The sequence below is a fragment of the Oncorhynchus mykiss genome, chromosome 8 (genome assembly GCF_013265735.2).
Source record: "Oncorhynchus mykiss isolate Arlee chromosome 8, USDA_OmykA_1.1, whole genome shotgun sequence".
Classification (NCBI taxonomy): Eukaryota; Metazoa; Chordata; class Actinopteri; order Salmoniformes; family Salmonidae; genus Oncorhynchus; species Oncorhynchus mykiss.
The window spans coordinates 48,717,494-48,742,635 of NC_048572.1; the positions used below are offsets into that span (position 1 = coordinate 48,717,494).

The 25,142-nt window shown below is 41.9% G+C and overlaps 1 protein-coding gene across 4 annotated transcripts in view; it reads left to right on the top strand.

Annotated features, from left to right (window-relative positions):
• Positions 1-25,142, top strand: part of tnk2b (tyrosine kinase, non-receptor, 2b) — a 124,605-nt gene that overhangs the window by 38,681 nt on the left and 60,782 nt on the right. For 2 of the 4 annotated variants that reach the window (XM_021612732.2, XM_021612734.2), the window contains exon 1: positions 14,945-15,498. The exons of the other annotated variants lie outside the window; for them this stretch is intronic. In XM_021612732.2, the coding sequence (XP_021468407.1) occupies positions 15,436-15,498 (63 nt within the window). In that variant the 5' untranslated portion in view covers positions 14,945-15,435. Of the gene's footprint in view, positions 1-14,944; positions 15,499-25,142 lie in introns of those variants that run through there. 4 annotated transcript variants of the gene reach the window in all.

The following is a 25,142-nucleotide window of genomic DNA, read 5'->3' on the forward strand; positions in this document are numbered from 1 at the left end:
GCAGTACTGTATGTATATATCTTTAGGTCTGTTTTTTTATCCTCTGCCCTAACTGGTCCAAACAGCTATTTTTTTTACCCACATGTCATTCATGCAACCCCTCTGTATCTGTCAAGCCTTATTTTCTGGAAAGTTGATCCCAGCATGGGTCTGTTTTCAAAGATTTAAGCCAGCAGTGGCCAGCAGGAGTGCTCCTGTATCATTAGGAGCAGACATTCACTCAGTTTGGCTGGCTCTATCGATGTCAATTGAGTTTGCGTATGACCTCTGAGTCAGCATGTATAATGGAGTATCGTTTAGGCCTGAACAGACAGACTGATACATGGACAGGCCTATTGCTGCAAAAGCCTCCTCGCGTTCTCTTGGAGTCGCGCTCTCAAATTCAGTTACTTTATTGGCATGAAATAGAATTTGTAGATATTGCCAAAGCAGTATAGTGGTACAGCATGTCAGTAAATACAGTACAATGCAAAGAGGATAATGAAGTACAGTTAATTTCAGTAGTGATGATGATGATACGTATAATCATGCATACAGGTACAACACTACTGCTGTTGTATTGTGTAATATTTTGTCAATACATTTTTATTAGGGATGCACCGATATGACATTTTTGGCCGATACCGATATCCAATATTCTCCTTGCCAAAAACATCAATACCGATAACCGAAATTTAAAAATGTAGCGGCCTTAAGCATTCTAGTACAGTTAAATAGTTAACACACACATGGACACGGCGGGCTAAGGCACTGCATCTTAGTGCAAGAGGTCGCTGGGTCGAATCCAGGGTATATCACATCTGGCCGTGATTGGGAGTCCCATAGGGCGGCGCACAAGCCGGCTGAGGCAGGGGAGCCCGGCGAGCCGGTTGAGGCATGAGAGCCTGTAGCAGTTCCCGGACCCAACGTCATTACTCTGACACAAATATAAAAACACTCCCCGATGCTTCCCTTAGGTGAGGTGTTATTCTGTAAGGAGTGCGTTGAGAGTCGGGAAGCAAGTTCAGGGAGTGAGTGCTTTAATAATTAAATGATACAATAAACACGTAGCACAAACGCACCAACATGAAAAACGAGTCAATAACACTTGAGGAAAGAACCAAGGGGAGTGACAGATATAGGGAAGATAATCAAGGAGGTGATGGAGTCCAGGTGAGTGTCATGTGTGCGAGATGATGGTGACAGGTGTGCAGGATAATCAGCACCCTGATGTCCTAGAGGCAGAAGAGGGAGTGTATGTGACAGAATTGCTTGTTTACAGCCTCAAGTACTTTTTGTAAGTTTTAACCCCACAGTCTGTCGGCAGTTTTGTTGAGCAGGCATTTCAATGCCATGACGGAGGGTATCACGTCTGCTGCAGACGCAGTTGATGAGCTTATTTCTCAAGTCAGTTGTTTGAATGGCGCTAGGAGTGTGTTCACGTTTCCAAGTTTGAAACATGTTCACAAATGCCATTGAAATGGCAGCAGCAGTATGAGAACCAGCACATTATTGAGCATGCAATACGCCTTTCCTCAGTACAATATCCTGTGCTGTCAGACTCAGCATGCTCGTGGGGCTGACATCGCTGGTCCAAATGTTGTGAATGTCGTGAAGCTAATAGCAGTGACTCTCATAGCAAGTAGCTCATAGATGTGCATTTCAACAAATACTGTTTAACTCCAGTAGGGCAACATCTGAAAAATAGCACTACTTGATAGTGTGTACTGGAACTCGAGGTGTTCGATCAGTCGGCGAAAGCCAACATCATCCACGACAGAGAATGGTTGATTGTCAAGGGCAAGAAATTCCATTATTTTGGAGGTAATAGATTTCGCATTTGAGTTGACATCGGACAGCTTTGACATCGGTTTTGCAAATTGGCGTTAAACTAGACATCGGGCCGATGCTGATGTTGGCATTTTTAGCTAATATCGGCCGATTCTGATATGCTCACCGACATCGTGCATCCCTAATTTTTATCATTGATTGAAAAAAGATTACTGTGAGAAGCACTCCCAAATAAGATAGAGGTAAAAGTGCATCTCTGTCTCTACCTCCCCTGTCTTGCAGTGACCACTTAGACACTCCTGATGGTCTGTTTGTTTGGTCTTTAAAAAAAAGACAATCTGGCAGTGGTCAGACAATGGTGTCTGTGGTCTGACAGTAAATGGAGTATGGGTCCAAGTCTGAGATTGCATAGTTAACAACACTGGTCCCAAGAGCTGAGCAGTAGATGCACCTTCGCAAAGAATCCCCTCTAATCCTGTCATTAAGGAAATACAGGCCTAAGGTTCCTTTCCATTTTTGTTCACTACCTTGTAAGGGCTATTTCTTTTACTAGCTTTGATAGATAGCTAGATTTGAACCCAAATTGTTTTCCATTTGTTTTCGTTCTGAACAGAACCATTTCTGTTTGTTTCATTCCACTGTTCCGACCAGCAAAATAAAGTTCTGAACCGGTTCAAACCAATCGTTCCCTTCAGTTCCTTTGCATAAGCGTTTTGTTGCGTTTTGCCGTGAGAATAGAAAAAAATGCCTGGAACGTAAAATAACGATTCTGTTTCGCAACTGTATGGATCACGTTTGTTCCATTTCTGTTACTTGAAAATTGTTGTTGTTTACCGGTTTTCTGTTCCCCGAACCGGTTCCAACCCCCGATTACTAGTGATCGGACTCGGGTATAAGGAGAGCTGTGCAAATACATGTCTATTACCCTCAGGGTAATATTACCTTCAGGTTCAGAACCTGTTAATTAAAATCCACACACAAAAGCTCTCTCTCTATCTGTGTCTTGCTGGCTCTCTCTTACTCGCTGGCACTCACTAGCTCTCGCTCTTTCTCTCACGATCTGTCTTGCTGGCTCGCTCTCTCTCCTGCTCTGTCGCTCTTGCAAAGCAACTTATTTTTTGTTTTGAATATTTTATTTTTGCATTTTCCAATTAAGAACATTCAAAACAAAAGTGAAAAGATATTAGACAGTGACAGTAACAGACGAGCGTAACAGAAAAATAATTATAATTATATATACAATAATAATAACGAGACATTGGATCACCTGCCGTAGGCTACATATGTGAAACATTATGTGAGGATTATATATAGATTCAATCAATGAGATGTGGGGGGAGATTCTCCATATAGTCAATAAAAGGTTGCAAAATTCTGTAAAATGTCTTTAACTTATTCCTCAAGCAGTAAGTGATTTTCTCCAAAGGGATACAACTATTAACTTCCGATAGCCACATTGCAACTGGCAGGCAGGAATCCAATTTCCATTTCATTTCAAGGCAATACATTTCTTGGCAATCTAGCCCAGGCAGTGTTAGTCCTGACATAAGAGCATCGTATACACGGGAAATGGTCTTGAACAGTGGTTGGTCTGCGTGGCAGAGTTGTTCAATAGGTGACAACTTAGGTAGGTTCCATTGTCCCTTGAGAGTCACCCTAATAAAGTTTCGTAGTTGTAGGTAGCTAAAGAAGTCCCTGTTAGGCAAGTGGTATTTCTGTTTCAGCTGATCAAAAGACATAAGGACTCCCTCCTCGTAACAATGTTCCAGAAGACTGATCCCCTTATCAGACCATGGTCTAAAGTTACTATTCTGGAAAAACGTAGGGATCAATCTATTGTTCCATAAAGGGGTTTTAGGGGAAAGGAATCCCCCTCGTCCGAACAGCTCATGCAGTTTTTTTTTTTTTACCTTTATTTAACCAGGCAAGTCAGTTAAGAACAAATTCTTATTTTCAATGACGGCCTAGGAACAGTGGGTTAACTGCCTGTTCAGGGGCAGAACGACAGATTTGTACCTTGTCAGCTCGGGGGTTTGAACTTGCAACCTTCCGGTTACTAGTCCAACTCTCTAACCACTAGGCTACCCTGCCGTTTGCACCATGCCAGGACAGAATGTATGATTAAAGGGTTGTCTGTGATGGTTTTTATAGATTTTCTGTCCCATTTGTAAAACAATTCTGCCCCAGTGTCATCATTTACCTCAAGCTTTTCAATGTTCAACCATGAGGGAGAGGGACCATTGTCAAACCTCTGAGCCAGAAACCTAGACTGTGCAGCCCAGTAGTACATTCTAAAATTGGGGAGGTTTAAGCCCCCTTGACTGTAATCAAGGGTCAGTTTATCCAGGCCAACCCTAGGGGTTTTGCCGTGCCAGATAAACCGTCTGGTCAGCTTGTCGAGAGAGGAAAAAAATGCTGCGGGAACAGGGATAGGGAGAGATTGAAACAGATATAGAAATCTGGGCAGGACATTCATTTTAATTGCATTGATTCCTTGCAAAGCAACTTGAACGTAGCTCGTCGAAGTTAGCTAGTCAAGCAAGCAAGTTTCATTTCCAAAATAAGTCTAGAACTTGTTTGAGAGCAACATTTGATAACGACGTAATATCAGTACTGTAGATGACGTAGTACAGGCTTGGGCCTTCAGCAAATTACTTGTGTGAGAATGATACACACAGAAGAGCCTTGTCTAGAATAACCACCTGAGCTGCAAAATAGAAAGTAAATATAATTTAGGCTAGGCCTATTCCACTATCTAAATATGCCGTGTGTTATTTAATGGCCAAATAATTACATAATTTATTTTTATGTGGTGATCGTTTAACCTAATGAATTGCATTTTTTTCCAGTATTTGAGAGCACTGATTCTAGGCCTTATGTTAGGCATTTTGTTAGGTTATATTTGCAAATTCCACTCAGCTATCCGAGCAGCTAAACGATCGCTGCAGCTGTACTTAGCCCATCTGTAAATATCCCATCCAATCTACCTACCTCATCCCCATACTGTTTTATTTATTTTTCTGCTCTTTTGCACACCAGTAGTTCTACTTGCACATCATCATCTGCACATCTATCACTCGTGTTCATTTTATAAATTGTAATTACTTGCTACTATGGCCTATTTATTGCCTTACCTCCTCCGCCATTTGCACACAATGTACAGTCGTGGCCAAAAGTTTTGTTAATGACACAAATATACATTTTCACAAAGTCTGCTGCCTCAGTTTGTATGATGGCAATTTGCATATACTCCAGAATGTTATGAAGAGTGGTCAGATGAATTGCAATTAATTGCAAAGTCCCTCTTTGCCATGCAAATGAACTGAATCCCCCAAAAACATTTCAGCTCTGACACAAAAGGACCAGCTGACATCATATCAGTGATTCTCTCGTTAACACAGGTGTGAGTGTTGACGAGGACAAGGCTGGAGATCACTCTGTCATGCTGATTGAGTTTGAATAACAGACTGGAAGCTTCAAAAGGAGCGTGGTGCTTGGAATCATTTCTTCCTCTGTCAACCATGGTTTCCTTGCAAGGAAACACGTGCCGTCATCATTGCTTTGCATAAAAAGGGCTTCAGAGGCAAGGATATTGCTGCCAGTAAGATTGCACCTAAATCAACCATTTATCGGATCATCAAGAACTTCAAGGAGAGTGGTTCAATTGTTGTGAAGAATGCTTCAGGGCGTCCAAGAAAGTCCAGCAAGCACCAGGACCGTCTCCTAAAGTTGATTCAGCTGCGGGATCGGGGCACCACCAGTACAGAGCTTGCTCAGGAATGGCAGCAGGCAGGTGTGAGTGCATCTGCACGCACAGTGAGGCGAAGATTTTTGGAGGATGGCCTTGTGTCAAGAAGGGCAGCAAAGAAACCACTTCTCTCCAGGAAAAACATCACAGACAGACTGATATTCTGCAAAGGGTACAGGGATTGGACTGCTGAGGACTGGGGTAAAGTCATTGTCTCTGATGAATCCCCTTTCCAATTGTTTGGGGTATCCGGAAAAAAGCTTGTCCGTCGAAGACAAGGTGAGCGCTACCATCAGTCCTGTGTCATGCCAACAGTAATGCATCCTGAGACCATTCATGTGTGTGGTTGCTTCTCAGCCAAGGGAGTGGGCTCACTCACAATTTTGCCTAAGAACACAGCCATGAATAAAAAATGGTACCAACACATCCACCGAGAGCAACTTCTTCCAACCATCCAGGAACAGTTTGGTGATGAACAATACCTTTTTGCAGCATGATGGAGCACCTTGCCATAAGGCAAAAGTGATAACTAAGTGGCTCGGGGAACAAAACATCGATATTTTGGGTCCATGGCCAGGAAACTCCCCAGACCTTAATCCCATTGAGAACTTGTGGTCAATCCTCAATAGGTGGGTGGACAAACAAAACCCCACAAATTCTGACATACTCCAAGCATTGATTATGCAAGAATGGGCTGCCATCAGTCAGGATGTGGCCCAGAAGTTAATTGACCGTATGCCAGGGCGGATTGCAGAGGTCTTGAAAAAGAAGGGTAAACACTGCAAATATTGACTCTTTGCATCAACTTCATGTAATTGTCAATAAAAGCCTTTGACACTTATGAAATGCTTGTAATTATACTTCATTATTCAATAGTAACATCTGACAAAAATATCTAAAGACACTGAAACAGCAAACTTTGGAAATTAATAATTGTGCCATTGTCAAAACTTTTGGCCACGACTGTATATAAACTTTCTTTTTTTTCTATTGTGTTATTGACTGTACGCTTGTTTATTCCATGTGTAACTCTGTTGTTTGTGCGCACTAGCCTATTCTTAATGCATGCATACATTTTATGTATGGGTGGCCCTGGGAATCGAATCCACAATCCTGCTGTTGCAAATGCCATGCTCTACCAACTGAGATATACAGGACCACCCATAGCTAAAATGTACCCTACTTGTGTGTGAACAGACTTGGCTGTACAAAGGTATGTGTCTGAGTAGAGTGCTCATCTGTTTCACCCTTTTCAATCATAATGAACGAGTCTCTTCGAGACACTGTGAATTTTCTTATCTGTTTCAATGAAATGCAACATATATAAGACCTGCTTTTGGCCAATGCAGAAATTCACAAACTTTTGTTTATTTGTGTATTGTACTAATTTACAGTAGCTATTACAGAATTTACAGTAGCTATTACAAAAAAAAATACCATACTATTGTTTGAGGAGAGTGCACAACAACAAAACACTTTTCACGGCAACTGGTTTGATACACTCACCTCTGAAGGTAAATAATGTACAATTCAATAATCTTGCTCTGATTTGTCTTCTTTTATTTCTTCAAGATAAAATGGAGCATAGATTTGTTTGATAAAATCAATTTTTATATTCAAATGTAGGAACTGGGTTCTACAATTTGAACCCCTGCTGTCTGAAACTATGCACACACACTGCTTCCATCTGGTGGCCAAAATCTAAATGACACCTAAACTCCTATCTGATAGTATGGCCTTTCTCTTGCATTTCAAAGATGAAGAAAAAAATATATAGCGAAAATACGTTTCTTTGTTTGAATGATCTTTTACCAGATTTAATGTGTTATATTCTCCTACATTAATTTCACATTTCCACAAACATCAAAGTGTTTCCTTTAAAATGCTATCAAGAATATGCATTTCCTTGTTTCAGGTCCTAAGCTACAGGCAGTTAGATTTGGGTATGTAATTTTAGGCGGACATTGAAAAAAGGGTTCCGATCCATGCAAAAACACTTTTATTTATATGACAGCAGTTCAATTTATCGTGGTTGCCCATTGAGAAATGCTGAGCTGCACTACATTCTGAGGTAGACGTGACCACTGACCAATAAGACCTGCTCACTTGATGGAAAGGTCTCTTTTAAAGCGTCACTGTCTCTAACCGCGCTGTACCGTGGGGAGTTTATTTGCAGACTGTATCCCTGTGCAGTGGGCGTTGGGGAAGGAGAGCTCCCTTTGTCATATCCTGTGGTGATGGTCAGGAGCCAGATGCATGACTTCATCTCACCCTTACACAGAATTTCATCAATTTTAAAGAACACACCATTGTCACCTTTAGTGGGAGTAGCCATTTGGAATGAAAGCAACTCAAAATATATAAACTACAGAGGAACCATTGTGGAACCACCAATTAACTTTTTAGCTCCCCAGCTGTTAGTTTTTTTTTCATTCAGAGAGGATGAAGAAAGGTGTAGACTGAGTCTGTTAACCTGGACCCAACAAACAGTCATCACCTCAACATTAAAAAACGTTTCAAAAACCGTGCGAAAACATTCTCCTGGTGTTTGCCGAAGTATATCGCCAAGCAGTACAGGCTGGATCCTCCTCGGACATTCCTCCTTTAATTAGAGGCAGACTGTGTGACGACGGGATCCCAGTTTGTTGTAGTTTACGTCTCTCTCCCCCCGCCTTCCTTCCCTCCCACCCTCTCTACTGTCTGGTAGCCTTCCCGTTCTTTTCCTCTCATAAAGAAAGAGCTGCCTAATTAATAACTTTGGCTGTTATGACTGTGTGCTCAGTGAAGCCTTCTGCTGAAGCCTGAAAGAAGTGTGAGACTGAAAAAGAGGGAGAGAAAAGGAAAGCAAGGATAGACAAAGTGTAATAGTTCTGACTCATGGGCAGTGACGGACCAAAAGAAAATAGCCTGCCATTGAGCGGGAGAAAAACAGCTGGTATGGGTTTGTTTATAGTCTGCAGAGAACATTTTTGGAGGGTTAGCAGGCAGGAAATAAAGACCGCACCAAATAAAGAAGAAAATGCTGTCGGCCTGTAAGTCCCACAGGAATGGAGAGACTGTAGGGAGGAGGGAATGACATAAGGGGAGAGGGAGAGAGAGAGTGATGGGTTAGCCGGAGAGGGTGGGAAAAGATAGAAATGGTGGGGGAGCTGGGGGAAAGAATGGGGGGGAGAGGCAGGAGAAGGAAGGAGAGTCAGTGTGTTGGAGTGAGAGAGGGGAGGAGTGTGTGTGGTGGTATTAGTGGTGGTGGGAAGGGGGCCTGTTAAGATCCTAACATAAGTAGGGGGTGCACAGGAAACGAGCTCTCCATCCTGCAGTTAAATCTGACCTCTTGGCTCTGGATCAAATGCTTCTCCAGCCGAATACCATGGTGCCTCTGTCCTCGACACGGGCCACTTCCCTGGCTGTCTGAGAGCGTGAGGGAGGGAGAGAACATGGGGTAGGGGTACACTGTAAACCCCAATGTTATTTCATTACTCAACTTTTGAGGAAACCCATTGCACTTAATATTTCTGAGTACAGTTACTTAGTGATTTTGTAGTCATTACTCAAGCCGATAGTCACTTTGACCAATGTTCCCTCAAAACTTTTCAGTCACTGAGCAAATTTTAGGTCTCTTGAGTGCAAACTTGACCGTTGTGAAAATTCTATGCAACTTTCATTGCGCATTTACTGTGAACACTTTAATTTAGTTTTAACAGTGGCTATTTGATCGTAATGTAGGTCTACCACAGTGGCCTACCATAAAAAGCAATGGAGAAAATGCATCCCATAACATTTTAACATGGAAATAGCTGCTCCATCATTCAGCCTACAGTAGCAGTCAACGTGTGGTGTTCAATGTAGGCCTTACATTCCATAAGATTTGTAAAAAAATATATATATATCCAGGGCTCTCTATGGTACGTGAGACGGTAGCGTCCCACCTCTTCAAACAGAAATCCCATCATTAAAATTCCTCAAACATACATGTATTTTACACCATATTAAAGATACACTTGTTGTAAATCCATCCACAGTCCCATTTCAAAAAGGCTTTACGACGAAAGCAAACCAAAATATTATGTTAGGTGAGTGCCTATTCACAGAATAACACAGCCATTTTTCCAGCCAAAGAGAGGATTTACAAAAAGCAGAAATATAGATCAAATTAATCACTAACCTTTGATGATCTTCATCAGATGACACTCATAGGACTTCATGTTACACAATACATGTATGTTTTGTTCAGTAAAGTTAATATTTATATCCAAAAATCTGAGTTTACATTGGCGCCTTACTTTCAGAAGTTCCAAAACAACCTTTGATTTTGCAGAGAGCCACATCAATTTACAGGAATACTCATAATAAACATTGCTAAAAGATACAACTGTAATGCATGGAATTTTAGATGCACTTCTCCTCAATGCAACCGCTGTATCAGATTTCAAAAAAGCTTTACGGTAAAAGGAAAACCATACAATAATCTGAGTCGGCGCTCAGAGCCCAATCAAGACACAAATATATCTGGCATATTATGCAGTCAACAAAAGTAATAATAGCATTAGAAATCTTCACTTACCTTTGCTGATCTTCATCGGAATGCACTCCCAGGACTCCCACTTCCACAATAAATGTTTGTTTTGTTCGGTAATGACCATCATTTATGTCCAAATAGTCATTTTTATTCATATCCCAGAGTTGTATTAATGCAGGTTAGTAACGACATTATTTGGCTCTGTGTTCATTGTTGTTTAACTAGCTAAAGTTAGCTGGCTGGCTCGTTAGCTGACGTTACGTGACGTGTGTGTGATCTTAAACGTTGTTTACCTAGCTAGCTAGCTACATTTCTGAAGCTAAAGTGTACTGTTAGCTAGCTTCCCAGAGATGTTTTCATTTCTAGTTAGAGCCTAATGTTAGTCAAATAACATTGAACCTAGTTGGTTAGCTCCCAGCTCTGTGGCATTGTTGGCACTGTTCATTGTTGATCAACTAGCTAACGTTAGCTTGCTTGCTCGTTAGCTAAAGTTGTGTGACGTGTGTACAACACCCATTGAATATGGCTAGTGTCAGTAAACGTCTGCAAAAAGGCGTAATGAAATTGTTGCCAGCAGAGCTGATTAGGCTGTTTTCATGTTATCCAGAGGTAAACAAATCATCGGCCAGAGTGTCAAGTGTCCGCTCTGAGAGTGAAACGAGGGTGGGGCTAAAGCTTAAGAGGGTGTGAACGATGCTGAATGGGTGTAGACAAAGAAGAGCTCTTCACTAGATACCAAAACATTCAAAGGCAATTTTCTCAAAACTGAGTTTACAAGTTGATTAATAACTTTCAAAGCAGAATTACTTTCCCATTGTTCCTCAAATGGAGTGTATGATATACAATTTTGTAGCCCTGAGTCTCTAGTTTTATCCTATGTAAAATACACCACTTAAAATGTTACATAAGACCAAATCCAGGTGGTGGACACATTTCAGTAACGGGTGCAAAAAATGTAACTAAATGATTGGATCAGTTTAGAAATTGTATTTATTTGTCTTTGAGTAGCATAATCATTTACTCAAGTGGGTATAGAAAGTCACCGGCCACTTTCAAAATGTTCACCTTTTGCTGCCTTACAGCCTGAAATTAAAACACATAAAAAATATATTTTTCCCGGCTTTATTTACACACAGTTAACCCACAATATCGAAGTAAAAAATACAAATAAAAACTAATTAATTACAATTAAAACGGTAAAATACTCTATTTGGATAAGTGAAACCCCCCCTTACAATTGCAATTGCCAACTTGCTCAGGTATAACCGACCACCTTCCAGATCACAAATCAAGCTAATTGGCTTCCATCTATGATCAATTGTACTGACTTTAATTAGTTCAGAATAAAAGCATTTGTTCATAGAGGACTCCACTGCTTAGTAGTGCAATTCAAAGCAAAGAATCCACGAAGGGCAGAAAGGTACTTTCAAAAGATCTACGAGATAAAGTCGTGGAAAGGCACAAGTCAGGGGATGGATATAAAAGGATTTCAAAGGCTTTGTCCCTCGGAGCACAGTTAAGACCATTATTAAGAAGTGGAAGGCGTATGGCACCACCCAGACCCTGCATAGATCAGGCCATCCCTCCAAACTGGATGACCGGGCAAGGAGGAGACTTCAGGCCTTCAGGAGCTTCAGGCCTTTATGGCAAAGACTGGTCAATGTGTGCATGTGACCAGAATATCACAAGCGCTCCACTAATCTGGCCTCTATGGGAGAGTGGCAAGAAAGAAAAAAAATCCCCAAAAGCCACATCAAGTCTCATTTGAGCTTTGCCAAATAGCACATTGTAGATTCCGAGACTAAGTGGCAAAAGGTGGTGTGGTCAGATGAGAGACAAATTGAACTTTTGGCCTGAAAACATCTTACCACCCGAAGAACACCATGCCTACAGTAAAGCATGGCTGTGGTAGCATCCTTTTGTGGGGGTATTAATCTTCAGCAGGGACTGGATAGACTCGAAAATGGACAGTGCAAAATACTGACAGATTCTTGGAGAAGAGGGCTGCAGGTTATTACTCACATGCGCCAGATACAACTTGTGTAGACCTTACTGTGAAATGCTTACTTACAAGCAATTAACCAACACTGCAGTTCAAGAAAGAGTTAAGAAAATATTTATCGAATAAACTAGGAAGATTGTTTACATTTCAACATGACAATGGCACAAAGCACACCGCCAATGCAACCATACAGTGACTGAAGGACAAGAAGGTCCTTGAGAGGCCTAGTCAGAGCCCTGACCTAAATCCCATCAAGAATCTGTGGAATGACTTGAAGAGTGCAGTCCATGAGCGGTCACCACGCAGTTTGACTGAGCTTGAACAATTCTGCAAGGAAGAATGGGCAAATATTGCACAATATAGGTAGTCAAATATTGCAAAGTTAGTAGAGTTGTATTCAAAGAGACTCATGGCTGTAATTAAGACAAAAGGTGGTTCCACCAAGTATTAACTCGGGGGTGGTCACTTATCCAAATAGGGTATTTTACTGTTTTTACTTTGAATACATTTTCAGATTTTATAAACATTTTTCACTTGGATATTTTGGTTACTGTGTGTAAATAAAGCCGGAAAAAGTCTGATTTTTATGTGTTTTCATTTTAGGCTGTAAGGCAACAAAAGGTGAACATTTTCAAAGGGGGTGGTGATGTTCTATACCCACCGTACATGCAAGACATGTTTTTAGGATGTTCTTGGGATGATGTGTCATGGTCCCCTGGAGGTTTTGTTTAGTTCCCGGTTTGTCCCAGGGACATCCCAAAGGATATTTTTAGGACATAAGATCAGCATACCCCAAATCCAGATGTTGTGAGTTTAATCTCAGGTGGGGTCATATTGAGAAGTCAGTTAGTGGTCATGCCAAATGTACCATTGAATTACTTTACTTTATAATGGTTTGGCACACCTGGGACCATGAAGTGACAAAAACCTCCGGGGACCATGACACAATGTCTTAAAAACGTCTTTGGGGACGTTTTTACACAAGGTCCTGATCACTTTAGGGGACCATTTTGTGAAATTCCTGGGAAGTCCTAGCAACAAATGTTTGTTTGCAGAGACATTCCCTTGGGACCATCAGGCAACATCCTAATGACTAGTAAAATGAAAGTTCTGAGAACGTCCTACAATGGTCCGGACATAGTCCTCAGTGACGTTCTGGTAACTTAAAGGGCACTACTTACAGGGCACTAGACACTCCGACCAAACAGGGACCTGTATTGAACGTCCTCTTATGGTCCTGAGGTTAACTTTGTGTTTTAATGTTCCTAGAGTGGGATAACCTCTCGCTGAAACCTTTAAAGGGACCTAATGGGAACGTCATCCAATGTCCTTAGGACATCCGGTTTGCTGGGAACCCAGTTTTAGACTGAACTGAAACTTACCAGAGAGAGGAAGGCAATGCAAGAGTCATATCTTTGCCCTAAATCTGTCCGTGTTAAGCAGAGCCTTAATTATTAAGCTGGTGAGATTTTTTTGTATGGAGGTAATGAATGTCGAATTTAGTCAAGATTAACACAAATTACTATATGTGAGGCTTATTTGATCTAATATAAGTTGTGTAATACCTAGGTTGTGTACTAATATACGTGTGAGGCATGTGACATACTGGCAACTTAAAAAAAAAAAAAAACACTATCCCTGTTGAAATTCAAGACGGGCTATGCATATCACGCCGATGAATTTAAAATGCCTTCACCATATACATCCTTATCAAATATTCAACTCCCCCTCATCTTTATATCAGAGTTGTGCCTGTTGTTCACATGCGTATCTATCCCCTCATTGTGGGAGGGGGGTGTTGACATGAATCTGGTTCCATCTCCACTCTGTAAGGCAATGTGGTCTTACAGAAAGGCCTTTTGAATATATTTGTGATCATTAATCATCAAATGTATCATTTGCTAATCCCATGAATGAAATGTTTGTCTTCAAATTGAGGATTGTCATTATACATTTTTCTTGACGACCCGATGTTTGCTAAGTAAGAATGGAAGTGAAATAGTACCCCCCCCCTTCACCCCCAATGGATGCAGATGCAAAGTGTTCCTCAAATGTGTGACAGTTAGTAGGCATGCCATTGAAGAAAGAGTTATTTTAGTTATTACATTATTGGTTCAAGTTATTACTCTATAGATTTTTTTTACAACTTTATAATGTAACAATCAGCGCATAATGTAATATAATTACAATCAGCGCATAATGCAATATAATTACAATCAGCGCATAATGTAATATAATTATTTAATTATTACATTATGCACACAAACTTTACTGCATTGTGTTCAGCATCTTTATAACTTTATTAGCTTTATTACATTATATATATATATATACAAAAGTTATTACATTATTAGCAGTTATTACATATATGGCAGTTATTACATTATCAGTTGTGACAGGGTTTACAGTGTGTAGAGGGTGAGGGAAAGGGAGATAAAGGGGAGGGCAGGGGAAGTAGCGAGACAGGGGTTAGAGGAAAAGGGAGATGGGCAGAGATTGAAAGGGAAAGAGAGCGAGGGAAGGAGAGAATAGCAGGGTGAGCGGGAATACCAGGAATTACCAAACTGTCTGCACCAGCCATCCAGCAAGAGAAAGAGTAGAGAGTGAGGAGAGAGCCAGAGCGACACAGAAGGAACAGCTCATCCTTCCACTGCACACACACTAACGTGCATACATACACACAAACACATTAATGTGCACCACAAACAAATAAATACACAAACTCACTCACTTAAATAACTTACCACACATACACACACTGTGAGTCAAACTCTCCGCTGCTCCCCACTTTCCTTTTCTCTCTTCTGCAGCTGGCTGCTCTGAGTGAACTGAGACCAGGTCGCTACTATTTTTAGCCCCACGATGGAGGGGATGGATAAACGAATGGGTGGAGAAGAGGGGGGGTAGGGTGGGGTAGGAGAGAGGGACTTGTTTTTTAGAAGTTTTGCTATAGAGACCTTGCTGCTTTGCATGGAAGACTGTCAGAGTGCTTTTACAAACTCGACGTAAGCTGACATACCTTGGCTACTGGACAGTATTGAGATAGATCTCAGCCAACCTCAGAATGCTGCCAGACAAACTAACAGTCCCTCAAAGCGCTTTCCTCTGGATTTATCCCTCTGATTCGACCATTGTGTAGGTTTCTTTAGATTTTTTTCCTGTGTTGTGTCGAGGAACTAAAGGAGCTTATGTGGATTGCCCCGCGATGGAATGTAGCCTGGCTCCAAAAGCTCACAAAGTTGACCTTTTCCTTTCCCGGGATTGGGATTCGGATCGGTGGACGCACAATGTTCCCCCTCCGGTGGTAGACCTGGGACTCCCGCTGCTCTGATACTGTCAGGCCACAGGAGAAGGCGCCTCTGAGGATTTAAAAACAGACAATCATACACGGAATTCGGGATGCGGCGTTTCGACAAGCTCAAAAAGTCGTTCCCTTTCCTGGCACACTTCCATGTGTATGGAGTAAGTCTACTTGTTTCCTCTCGTTGGCAAGTTGTTTTGATATTGGTGATATGGTAATGAAATTAATGGGTATAATCGTGGCTGGTCTGGTAATAGAATTGTGAGTGTATCCAAGGCATTTCTACCAAGGTGGAGGAAGTTGGGTGAAGATAAGGTTCCTCAAATGAAATATTTTTGTGTCGCCTATGCTTGTATGGGTCTATCCTATGTCAAAGTGTACGCACCTGACACAAACACATGCGTTCAGTGACATGTCTCAACATTGATATATGCAGTGGTAGGCTGAACCTGTCCACATCCAATGTATTTTGATATGTAAGATCAATCAACATTACTAAGCTTGGTTTCAGTGGCAATCATGTTTTAGTTAGAAGCCAGACAATTCTTGGTTTCCTCCTGGAATTATTAGAGCTGTGTTTGAAAACCCATACTAACATACTCTATACTGCAAACTTAATGAGTATATACCACATACTATATACTATTAGTTAATTTTAGTATATTGTAAGAAAACGGTATCCTTTCAGTTGTGCGTACTATGGCTTTGCATGTCTACAGGAAGTTGATGCTGTTGCTATGCAACCTCTTGCTAGCTTGAAGCATAGCAAATTACTAACTAGACTTTGGGTGTGTTTGTCAATTCAATAAGGAGTGTCATAGTGCGCTCTGGGCGTTCGTAAATTCAGGGCGTTGTCAGATTGTCCGTTCAAAAATTCAGAGCATTTTGCTCTGGGAGCATTCAGAGCGCACACTGGACGCTCTGGCCAAGGAGTAGGAGGGTTGATCCGAGCCTTCTGACTGGCAGTCAAGCACCCAAGCTAACTTGCTAGCTACTTTCAGACACAAATGAGAGAACATCTCACTCTGACCATTTTACTCACCCTAACAGAGCTAGTTAGACTGTTTTTGTTATCCAGAGGTTATGGTTATTAACTGTTGTGTTTGCAATTTTTTTACATTTAAATTATTGACAGACGTTTACTGACACCGGCCACATTCAATGGGTGTTGAGCATTCGTAAATTCATCAGTTATTCTGCGCTCTGCCTCTGGCAGTCAGACGAGAGTGCTCTGAAATCGGAGTAGATAGCTAGAGCGAATTTACGAACGGGCCCGAACGACTAGACCACTTAGCTAAGCTATGAATGACGTGAATAATCTAGTCAATAAACATTGGGTAGTTAGTTAGCATAAAGTAAATATACTGGCAAGTTCAATGTACTAGTAACCAACTAACAACGTTACTGTAAGTAGGTGGCTAGCATACACGGTATACTGCTGCTGTAATGATATGCTGTGCGGTTCGTAAGGATAGCGTAGCTAACAAATTGTCAGCCAACGTGTAATTTACTTTATTAATTTATTCCATTGCTCAACATTTTCTTAACATTTGTCATAATTAGTTAAAGCAAAGAATTTGTATCCCTTCTCGTCAGACTTCGGCTGCATATTTTCCGCCATTTTCTTAAAATCTGAAAACGTTGTGAAGCCAGAATTGCATTATGTGCCCTAAAAGCACGGAAATAGTGTCCACTGCGTGTATACTTCGTATTTTGATGAATTTTGTACTACATCCGGGAACTTTTGGCATACTAACTATATCCATACTATGAGCAATAAGCATACTATATACTTAATTTATGTCACAAATAGTATGGTTAGTGTGGTTAGTACACTATTCGTACACAGCTTAGATATTTTGAACGTAGGCAAATCTCACTGTAGTTCTAGTGTACGGTTAATGTTGGCAGGGCTGGACAATATGGCCTTAAAATAATTTTTACTTATGGGCAATTTCACAATATACACTGAGTATACAAAACATTAAGGACACCTGCTCTTTCCATGACAAATACTGATCAGGTGAATCCAGGTAATCCAGCTATGATCCCTTATGGATGGCACTTGTTAAATCCACTTCAATCAGTGTAGTTGAAGGGGAGGTGACTGCCTCTAATGACTCCCCATCCTGCATGAGGGAGCATAATCATCGCCTGACACTAATTAGCATAACGCAATGGACATAAATATTCCTAGAAAATATTCCTATTACTGAAAATCACAAATGAAATATATTGAGACACAGCTTAGCCATTTGTTAATCACCCTGTCATCTCATATTTTCAAAATATGCTTTACAGCCAAAGCAAGACAAGCATTTGTGTAAGTTTATCGATAGCCTAGCATGGCATTTATCCAGCTGGCAGCAGGTAACTTGGTTCAGAAATCAGAAAAGCAATCAAATGAAATTGTTTACCTTTGAGCTTCGGATGTTTTCACTCACGAGACTCCCAGTAAGATATTTTTTCCAAAAATATTATTTTTGTAGGCAAAATAGCTCCATGTGTTCTTCACATTTAGCTGAGAAATCGGCAGGAAATTGCAGTCACGAAAACGGTGAAAAATATTCCAAATTAGCTCCATAATATCGACAGAAACATGGAAAACGTTGTTTATAATCAATCCTCAAGGTGTTTTTCAAATATCTATTCGATAATATATCCATCGGGACAATTAGTTCTTCAGTAGGACCGATTGGAGTAATGGCTACCTCTGTATTCTACGTGAGAATCTCTCTGGGAGCATCAGGTGACCACTTGCGCAATGTAGTCGCTTACGGGTATTCTTCAACATAAATGTGTAAAACTACGTCACAATGCTGTAGACACCTTTGGGAATACGGAGAAAGAGTAATCTTTTTGATAGCCCATTCACTGCTCAATAGGGACGCATAGGAACGCAGCGCTTTCAAAACATGAGGCACTTCCGGATTGGATTTTTCTCAGGCTTTCGCCTGCAACATCAGTTCTGTTAAACTGACAGACAATATTTTTACAGTTTTGGAAACTTTAGTGTTTTTAAGCTGTCAATGATATGCATATTCTAGCATCTTGTCCTGACAAAATATCCCGTTTGCTACGGGATTTATTTTCTTCCAAAAATGAAAATACTGCCCCCTAGTCACAACAGGTTATTAAAGAAGGATTTTTAAGCCTTGTTAAACTGGGACATAGATTGTTTATGTGCCATTCAAAGGTTGAATGGGCAAGACAAAAAATATTTAAGTGTCTTTGTTTTTGGGTATGGTAGTAGGTGCCAGGTGCACCGGTTTTTGTCAAGAATTGCACTGCTGCTGGGTTTTTCCACACTCAAGTTTCCCTTGTGTATCAAGAATGAAGGATATACCGCCAACTTGACACAACTGTGGAAAGTATTGGAGTCAACATGGGCCAGCATCCCTGTGGAACGCTTTTGACACCTTGTTACAGTGCCTTGCGAAAGTATTCGGCCCCCTTGAACTTTGCGACCTTTTGCCACATTTCAGGCTTCTAACATAAAGATATAAAACTGTATTTTTTTGTGAAGAATCAACAACAAGTGGGACACAATCATGAAGTGGAACGACATTTATTGGATATTTCAAACTTTTTCAACAAATCAAAAACTGAAAAATTGGGCGTGCAAAATTATTCAGCCCCCTTAAGTTAATACTTTGTAGCGCCACCTTTTGCTGCGATTACAGCTGTAAGTCGCTTGGGGTATGTCTCTATCAGTTTTGCACATCGAGAGACTGACATTTTTTCCCATTCCTCCTTGCAAAACAGCTCGAGCTCAGTGAGGTTGGATGGAGAGCATTTGTGAACAGCAGTTTTCAGTTCTTTCCACAGATTCTCGATTGGATTCAGGTCTGGACTTTGACTTGGCCATTCTAACACCTGGATATGTTTATTTTTGAACCATTCCATTGTAGATTTTGCTTTATGTTTTGGATCATTGTCTTGTTGGAAGACAAATCTCCGTCCCGGTCTCAGGTCTTTTGCAGACTCCATCAGGTTTTCTTCCAGAATGGTCCTGTATTTGGCTCCATCCATCTTCCCATCAATTTTAACCATCTTCCCTGTCCCTGCTGAAGAAAAGCAGGCCCAAACCATGATGCTGCCACCACCACCATGTTTGACAGTGGGGATGGTGTGTTCAGCTGTGTTGCTTTTACGCCAAACATAACGTTTTGCATTGTTGCCAAAAAGTTCAATTTTGGTTTCATCTGACCAGAGCACCTTCTTCCACATGTTTGGTGTGTCTCCCAGGTGGCTTGTGGCAAACTTTAAACGACACTTTTTATGGATATCTTTAAGAAATGGCTTTCTTCTTGCCACTCTTCCATAAAGGCCAGATTTGTGCAATATACGACTGATTGTTGTCCTATGGACAGAGTCTCCCACCTCAGCTGTAGATCATCCAGAGTGATCATGGGCCTCTTGGCTGCATCTCTGATCAGTCTTCTCCTTGTATGAGCTGAAAGTTTAGAGGGACGGCCAGGTCTTGGTAGATTTGCAGTGGTCTGATACTCCTTCCATTTCAATATTATCGCTTGCACAGTGCTCCTTGAGATGTTTAAAGCTTGGGAAATCTTTTTGTATCCAAATCCGGCTTTAAACTTCTTCACAACAGTATCTCGGACCTGCCTGGTGTGTTCCTTGTTCTTTATGATGCTCTCTGCGCTTTTAACGGACCTCTGAGACTATCACAGTGCAGGTGCATTTATACGGAGACTTGATTACACACAGGTGGATTGTATTAGTCATTTAGGTCAACATTGGATCATTCAGAGATCCTCACTGAACTTCTGGAGAGAGTTTGCTGCACTGAAAGTAAAGGCGCTGAATAATTTTGCACGCCCAATTTTTCAGTTTTTGACTTGTTAAAAAAGTTTGAAATATCCAAAAAATGTCGTTCCACTTCATGATTGTGTCCCACTTGTTGTTGATTCTTCACAAAAAAATACAGTTTTATATCTTTGTGTTTGAAGCCTGAAATGTGGCAAAAGGTCGCAAAGTTCAAGGGGGGCGAATACTTTCGCAAGGCACTGTATGTCCATGCCCCAACGAATTTAAGCTGTTCTGAGGGCAAAAGGGAGTGGTGCAAATCAATATTAGGAAGGTGTTGCTAATGTTTGGTATACTCAGTGTATATCTCGATTAAATAAAAAAATATTTCTCTAAATAGGCTTTGTTGTATTTTTGCAATCACTGATCTGGGTTTCGAATTTTGTAACAGGCATTATAGAAAATTAACCCAGGTCTCATAAACAATCTCTCAAACCCAAGCCCACGTGCTAGTGAGTAGCCAGCTAATCTTTTTATATTTAAAATCCAGCCGTCTATTTGCTAGCTAACAAGGTAGAACAGTTTAATTGTTACAATGTTCCCTCATTTTTTACGGCAATGAGTAACATTTCAGGTCTGCTTAGTGCAAACTTGAAAGTTCTGTGCAACTTCCAGCACACGTTTACTGTGAACACTGAGCTGTACTCGCTTTAAGTTACGATTTCAGACAGTGGTAACGTAGGCTACTGTGGCTCTTTGATCACAATGTAGGCTTACCAGAGTGCCCTAACATTCAAAACAATGGAGAAAATGCGTCCCATAACATTTTAACATGGAAATAGCTGTTCTATTGTTCAGCCTACAGTAACAGCCAATGTGTGGTGTTCAATGTAGGCTTACATTCCATGAGACCTTTGAAAAAAAAAACATGAAGGGCTTGACATTCTTATGTATCCACCTGTCCTTCAGGCAATGAGGTGAATGAAAATGTTGTTGTGTTGTTTGATGCAAGAAACCACTTTACAAAATAAAATGCATTATTTCCATACCATTATTACAGAGAATTACAGACAACTGATGCTGCCTATTGGCTACTTAGCTTATTCAAGCCTGTCTCAAAATAGGTTTCAAGGATGTCTGGACATGTACACGTTTTGTGCTCTCGTAGGAAGCAATCACTCCCCCTTTGCTAACTACAAATGATCTATAACTGGGCTAGTAACTCACTAACTAGCAAAGCATATGAACAAATTTGCACACATGGCTCATGTTGTAAACAAATCAAATCAAATCAAATTTTATTTGTCACATACACATGGTTAGCAGATGTTAATGCGAGTGTAGCGAAATGCTTGTGCTTCTAGTTCCGACAATGCAGTAATAACCAACAAGTAATCTAACTAACAATTCCAAAACTACTGTCTTGTACACAGTGTAAGGGGATAAAGAATATGTACATAAGGATATATGAATGAGTGATGGTACAGAGCAGCATAGGCAAGATACAGTAGATGGTATCGAGTACAGTATGTACAAATGAGATGAGTATGTAAACAAAGTGGCATAGTTTAAAGTGGCTAGTGATACATGTATTACATAAGGATACAGTCGATGATATAGAGTACAGTATATACGTATGCATATGAGATGAATAATGTAGGGTAAGTAACATTATATAAGGTAGCATTGTTTAAGTGGCTAGTGATATATTTACATCATTTCCCATCAATTCCCATTATTAAAGTGGCTGGAGTTGAGTCAGTGTCAGTGTGTTGGCAGCAGCCACTCAATGTTAGTGGTGGCTGTTTAACAGTCTGATGGCCTTGAGATAGAAGCTGTTTTTCAGTCTCTCGGTCCCAGCTTTGATGCACCTGTACTGACCTCGCCTTCTGGATGATAGCGGGGTGAACAGGCAGTGGCTCGGGTGGTTGATGTCCTTGATGATCTTTATGGCCTTCCTGTGACATCGGGTGGTGTAGGTGTCCTGGAGGGCAGGTAGTTTGCCCCCGGTGATGCGTTGTGCAGACCTCACCACCCTCTGGAGAGCCTTACGGTTGAGGGCGGAGCAGTTGCCGTACCAGGCGGTGATACAGCCCGCCAGGATGCTCTCGATTGTGCATCTGTAGAAGTTTGTGAGTGCTTTTGGTGACAAGCCAAATTTCTTCAGCCTCCTGAGGTTGAAGAGGCGCTGCTGCGCCTTCTTCACAATGCTGTCTGTGTGAGTGGACCAATTCAGTTTGTCTGTGATGTGTATGCCGAGGAACTTAAAACTTGCTACCCTCTCCACTACTGTTCCATCGATGTGGATAGGGGGGTGTTCCCTCTGCTGTTTCCTGAAGTCCACAATCATCTCCTTAGTTTTGTTGACGTTGAGTGTGAGGTTATTTTCCTGACACCACACTCCGAGGGCCCTCACCTCCTCCCTGTAGGCCGTCTCGTCGTTGTTGGTAATCAAGCCTACCACTGTTGTGTCGTCCGCAAACTTGATGATTGAGTTGGAGGCGTGCGTGGCCACGCAGTCGTGGGTGAACAGGGAGTACAGGAGAGGGCTCAGAACGCACCCTTGTGGGGCCCCAGTGTTGAGGATCAGCGGGGAGGAGATGTTGTTGCCTACCCTCACCACCTGGGGGCGGCCCGTCAGGAAGTCCAGTACCCAGTTGCACAGGGCGGGGTCGAGACCCAGGGTCTCGAGCTTGATGACGAGCTTGGAGGGTACTATGGTGTTGAATGCCGAGCTGTAGTCAATGAACAGCATTCTCACATAGGTATTCCTCTTGTCCAGATGGGTTAGGGCAGTGTGCAGTGTGGTTGAGATTGCATCGTCTGTGGACCTATTTGGGCGGTAAGCAAATTGGAGTGGGTCTAGGGTGTCAGGTAGGGTGGAGGTGATATGGTCCTTGACTAGTCTCTCAAAGCACTTCATGATGACGGAAGTGAGTGCTACGGGGCGGTAGTCGTTTAGCTCAGTTACCTTAGCTTTCTTGGGAACAGGAACAATGGTGGCCCTCTTGAAGCATGTGGGAACAGCAGACTGGTATAGGGATTGATTGAATATGTCCGTAAACACACCGGCCAGCTGGTCTGCGCATGCTCTGAGGGCGCGGCTGGGGATGCCGTCTGGGCCTGCAGCCTTGCGAGGGTTAACACGTTTAAATGTCTTACTCACCTCGGCTGCAGTGAAGGAGAGACCGCATGTTTTCGTTGCCGGCCGTGTCAGTGGCACTGTATTGTCCTCAAAGCGGGCAAAAAAGTTGTTTAGTCTGCCTGGGAGCAGGACATCCTGGTCCGTGACTGGGCTGGATTTCTTCCTGTAGTCCGTGATTGACTGTAGACCCTGCCACATGCCTCTTGTGTCTGAGCCGTTGAATTGAGATTCTACTTTGTCTCTGTACTGACGCTTAGCTTGTTTGATAGCCTTGCGGAGGGAATAGCTGCACTGTTTGTATTCGGTCATGTTACCAGACACCTTCCCCTGATTAAAAGCAGTGGTTCGCGCTTTCAGTTTCACGCGAATGCTGCCATCAATCCACGGTTTCTGGTTAGGGAATGTTTTAATCGTTGCTATGGGAACGACATCTTCAACGCACGTTCTAATGGACTCACACACCGAATCAGCGTATTCGTCAATGTTGTTGTCTGACGCAATACGAAACATGTCCCAGTCCACGTGGTGGAAGCAGTCTTGGAGTGCGGAGTCAGCTTGGTCGGACCAGCGTTGGACAGACCTCAGCGTGGGAGCCTCTTGTTTTAGTTTCTGTCTGTAGGCAGGGATCAACAAAATGGAGTCGTGGTCAGCTTTTCCGAAAGGGGGGCGGGGCAGGGCCTTATATGCGTCGCGGAAGTTAGAGTAACAATGATCCAAGGTCTTTCCACCCCTGGTTGCGCAATCGATATGCTGATAAAATTTAGGGAGTCTTGTTTTCAGATTAGCCTTGTTAAAATCCCCAGCTACAATGAATGCAGCCTCCGGATGAATGGTTTCCAGTTTGCAAAGAGTTAAATAAAGTTCGTTCAGAGCCATCGATGTGTCTGCTTGGGGGGGGGATGTATACGGCTGTGATTATAATCGAAGAGAATTCTCTTGGTAGATAATGCGGTCTACATTTGATTGTGAGGAATTCTAAATCAGGTGAACAGAAGGATTTGAGTTCCTGTATGTTTCTTTCATCACACCATGTCACGTTAGTCATAAGGCATACGCCCCCGCCCCTCTTCTTACCAGAAAGTTGTTTGTTTCTGTCTGCGCGATGTGTGGAGAAACCCGTTGGCTGCACCGCTTCGGATAGAGTCTCTCCAGTGAGCCACGTTTCCGTGAAGCAAAGAACGTTACAGTCTCTGATGTCCCTCTGGAATGCTACCCTTGCTCGGATTTCATCAACCTTGTTGTCAAGAGACTGGACATTGGCAAGAAGAATGCTAGGGAGTGGTGCACGATGTGCCCGTCTCCGGAGTCTGACCAGAAGACCGCCTCGTTTCCCTCTTTTTCTGAGTTTTTTTTTTTTTGGGTCGCTGCATGGAATCCACTCAGTTGTCCTGTTTGTAAGGCAGAACACAGGATCCGCGTCGCGAAAAACATATTCTTGGTAGTACTGATGGTGAGTTGATGCTGATCTTATATTCAGTAGTTCTTCTCGACTGTATGTAATGAAACCTAAGATGAGCTGGGGTACTAATGTAAGAAATAACACGTAAAAAAACAAAAAACTGCATAGTTTCCTAGGAACGCGAAGCGAGGCGGCCATCTCTGTCGGCGCCGGAAGTAACAATGTCCAGTTCAAATGTCCAGTCCAGTTCAAAGTGAATGACACATCCATATATAGCAATGGATATTTGCATATAGGCCTACTGCAGCTCTGATTGGTTATGCCGCACTGGTCTTTGTAGAGTACAGGCTGAGTTGTGCATGTCAATGCAATAGAATCTTACTCTGATGCATTCTGCCTACAAAAAAAATGTCTTGCATAGTTCACTTTGTTTCGGTATGTTGCATTGAAAGTGGCTAATATTGCGTTAATTCGATCCCAGTTCCCACAGTAAA